The sequence below is a fragment of the Propithecus coquereli genome, unplaced genomic scaffold (genome assembly GCF_000956105.1).
Source record: "Propithecus coquereli isolate 6110/MARCELLA unplaced genomic scaffold, Pcoq_1.0 Scaffold353, whole genome shotgun sequence".
Lineage (NCBI taxonomy): Eukaryota > Metazoa > Chordata > Mammalia > Primates > Indriidae > Propithecus > Propithecus coquereli.
Genome location: NW_012149208.1, coordinates 2825868 through 2828079, shown reverse-complemented (window position 1 = coordinate 2828079; position 2212 = coordinate 2825868). Strand labels below are relative to the sequence as shown.

At 36.1% G+C, this 2212-nt stretch overlaps 1 protein-coding gene across 1 annotated transcript in view; it reads left to right on the top strand.

The window, feature by feature from the left end:
* Window positions 1–258: 258 nt before the first annotated feature.
* The window catches only part of LOC105816017 (DNA repair protein RAD50-like), a gene marked incomplete at its 5' end in the record, with an annotated part of 32393 nt that continues 30439 nt past the window's right edge, over window positions 259–2212 (top strand). The window contains 3 exons of the mRNA XM_012651314.1: window positions 259–387; window positions 619–784; window positions 1913–2106. Of these exons, the coding sequence (XP_012506768.1) occupies window positions 259–387; window positions 619–784; window positions 1913–2106 (489 nt within the window). The remainder of the gene's footprint in view (window positions 388–618; window positions 785–1912; window positions 2107–2212) is intronic.

Here is a 2212-nt window from a genome sequence, read left to right as displayed (position 1 = left end):
TCAAGGTCTTTATGTACTTGTTTATGTTGAATCGTGACTAATTCTCTAAGAGTTTAATCTTATTCTTCTCTGTATCCTCAGAGCCGAGTCCAGTGCCTGGCAGAGTTTCTCTATGCCCTCTTTACAGTGTCATTGTTAACATTAAATGAGATCGCTTTTACTAAATTGCTTGGCCTTGGCACATCTTATTTTTCTGCATCCAACAGCGGTGTAAGCTATAGCAAATTTTATTTATTTAGAGTGTTTCTTTATTTTTAGAATCGTCTAAAAGAAATTGAACACAATCTCTCTAAAATAATGAGACTTGACAATGAAATTAAAGCCTTGGATAGCCGAAAGAAGCAAATGGAGAAGGATAATAGTGAACTAGAACAGAAAATGGAAAAGGTTTGTAGTAGTAGAATTTTGTTTTACTTCAGAATTTCGGGATTATCGTGAACTTTATTTGAATCAGTTTTGCCACCCACATTTTGGAAAAAAACAAGTACAAATCTTGATGCTTGTGCTGCTTCTCTGTATATGTTACAATGAAGGGTGTTGAGTAAGATTTGGTACCTCAAAGTGATCATATCTTCCTATATTTATAACATTAAAGCTTTTTATTTTGGTGTTACCTAGGTTTTTCAAGGAACTGATGAGCAACTAAATGACTTATATCACAATCACCAGAGAACAGTAAGAGATAAAGAAAGGAGATTGGTAGACTGTCAGCGTGAATTGGAAAAATTAAATAAAGAATCTAGGCTTCTCAATCAAGAAAAATCAGAGCTACTTATTGAACAGGGTAGGACAAAGTGTTGGTCTTTTTTCCTTTTATAATATATATTTTCTAGATGAATGAAGTATCTCTTAGGAATTCTGCTGAGTGGAAAAAAAGCAAATCTCAAAAGGTTATATACAGTATGTTTTCATTTACATAATATTTTTGAAATGTCAAAATTTATTTTAGAAATGGTGGGCAAATTAGTGATTGCTAGGGATACCGGGTAGGAGAAGGGGCAAGAGGATGTGATTATGGTTGTAAAAGAACAAGAGAGTTCTTGTGACATTGGAATCGTTCAGTATCTTGACTGTTGTAGATAGCTATATGAACCCACACAGGTAATAAAATTCTATAGAACTTAATACACACACATGCACGAATGAGTACAAGTAAAATTGAGGAAATTTGACTAAGATCAAGGAATTATATCAATGTCAGCATCCCAGTTGCGATCTTATTACTATAGTTTTGCAAAAGCTGCCATTGGGGGAAACTGGGCAGAGTATATGTTAGGGTGGGAGCCCGTAGCGTGGGATGAGAAAGAATCTCAACACAATGATTAGGACAGGTTTAGAGAAAAAGTTTATTTTACTTTCCAAAGGAGGAAAGGGCATGGCAGGAAAAAAGGAAACAAAGTGCCAGCCCCAAGGGTAAGGGGTTTGGGATTTTTACTGGGATAAAGGGAAAAGAAAAGGAAAGAATAGTTACTGCTGCCAACTGATAGCAGAAGACAGCTGTGAAGTGGCTGCTTTTGTGTTTCCTGTCTTTCCCTCTGCGAGGCTGGTTTATCCTGCTCCCTGGCATCTGGGCTGGTATGAGCTGGGAGAGGGTCATCCTCCTTCTGTTTAGTTCTTTCAAGTGCTGTAAAAACAAACTCTTAAAGACCACAAGTTAAACCACAGGTGGTTAATCTTAAAGACAATGAGTTAAGCCACAGGTGGTTAATCAAACAAAGGGGCAGTTGTATGCTGTGGTCATTTTTTTTTCCTATTAGTTTATTTTTCTCCATTAGTTTATTAGCAGTGCTGTCCTTTCAGTATGGGAGAGATTATGTCGTATTATTTTTTGCAACTGTATGTGAATTTACAGTTACTCAACTTTTTAAAAACCAGCTGGAAAAAAATAATTATTAGGTTGGCTTTTTTAAAGGTCGCCTACAGCTACAAGCAGATCGCCATCAGGAACATATCCGAGCTAGAGATTCGTCAATTCAGTCATTGGCAACACAGCTAGAATTGGATGGCTTTGAGCGTGGACCATTCAATGAAAGACAAATTAAAAATTTTCACAGACTTGTGAGAGAGAGACAAGAAAGGGAGACAGAAACTGCCAAGCAGCTGATGGTAAATATTTTGAAATACAATATTTGTTATTTTCTTTTATCTGTGTGAGATTCTCTACTTGAATTGTTTTAATTTTTGGATAGACCCTATTTTGGCATATGTTTGT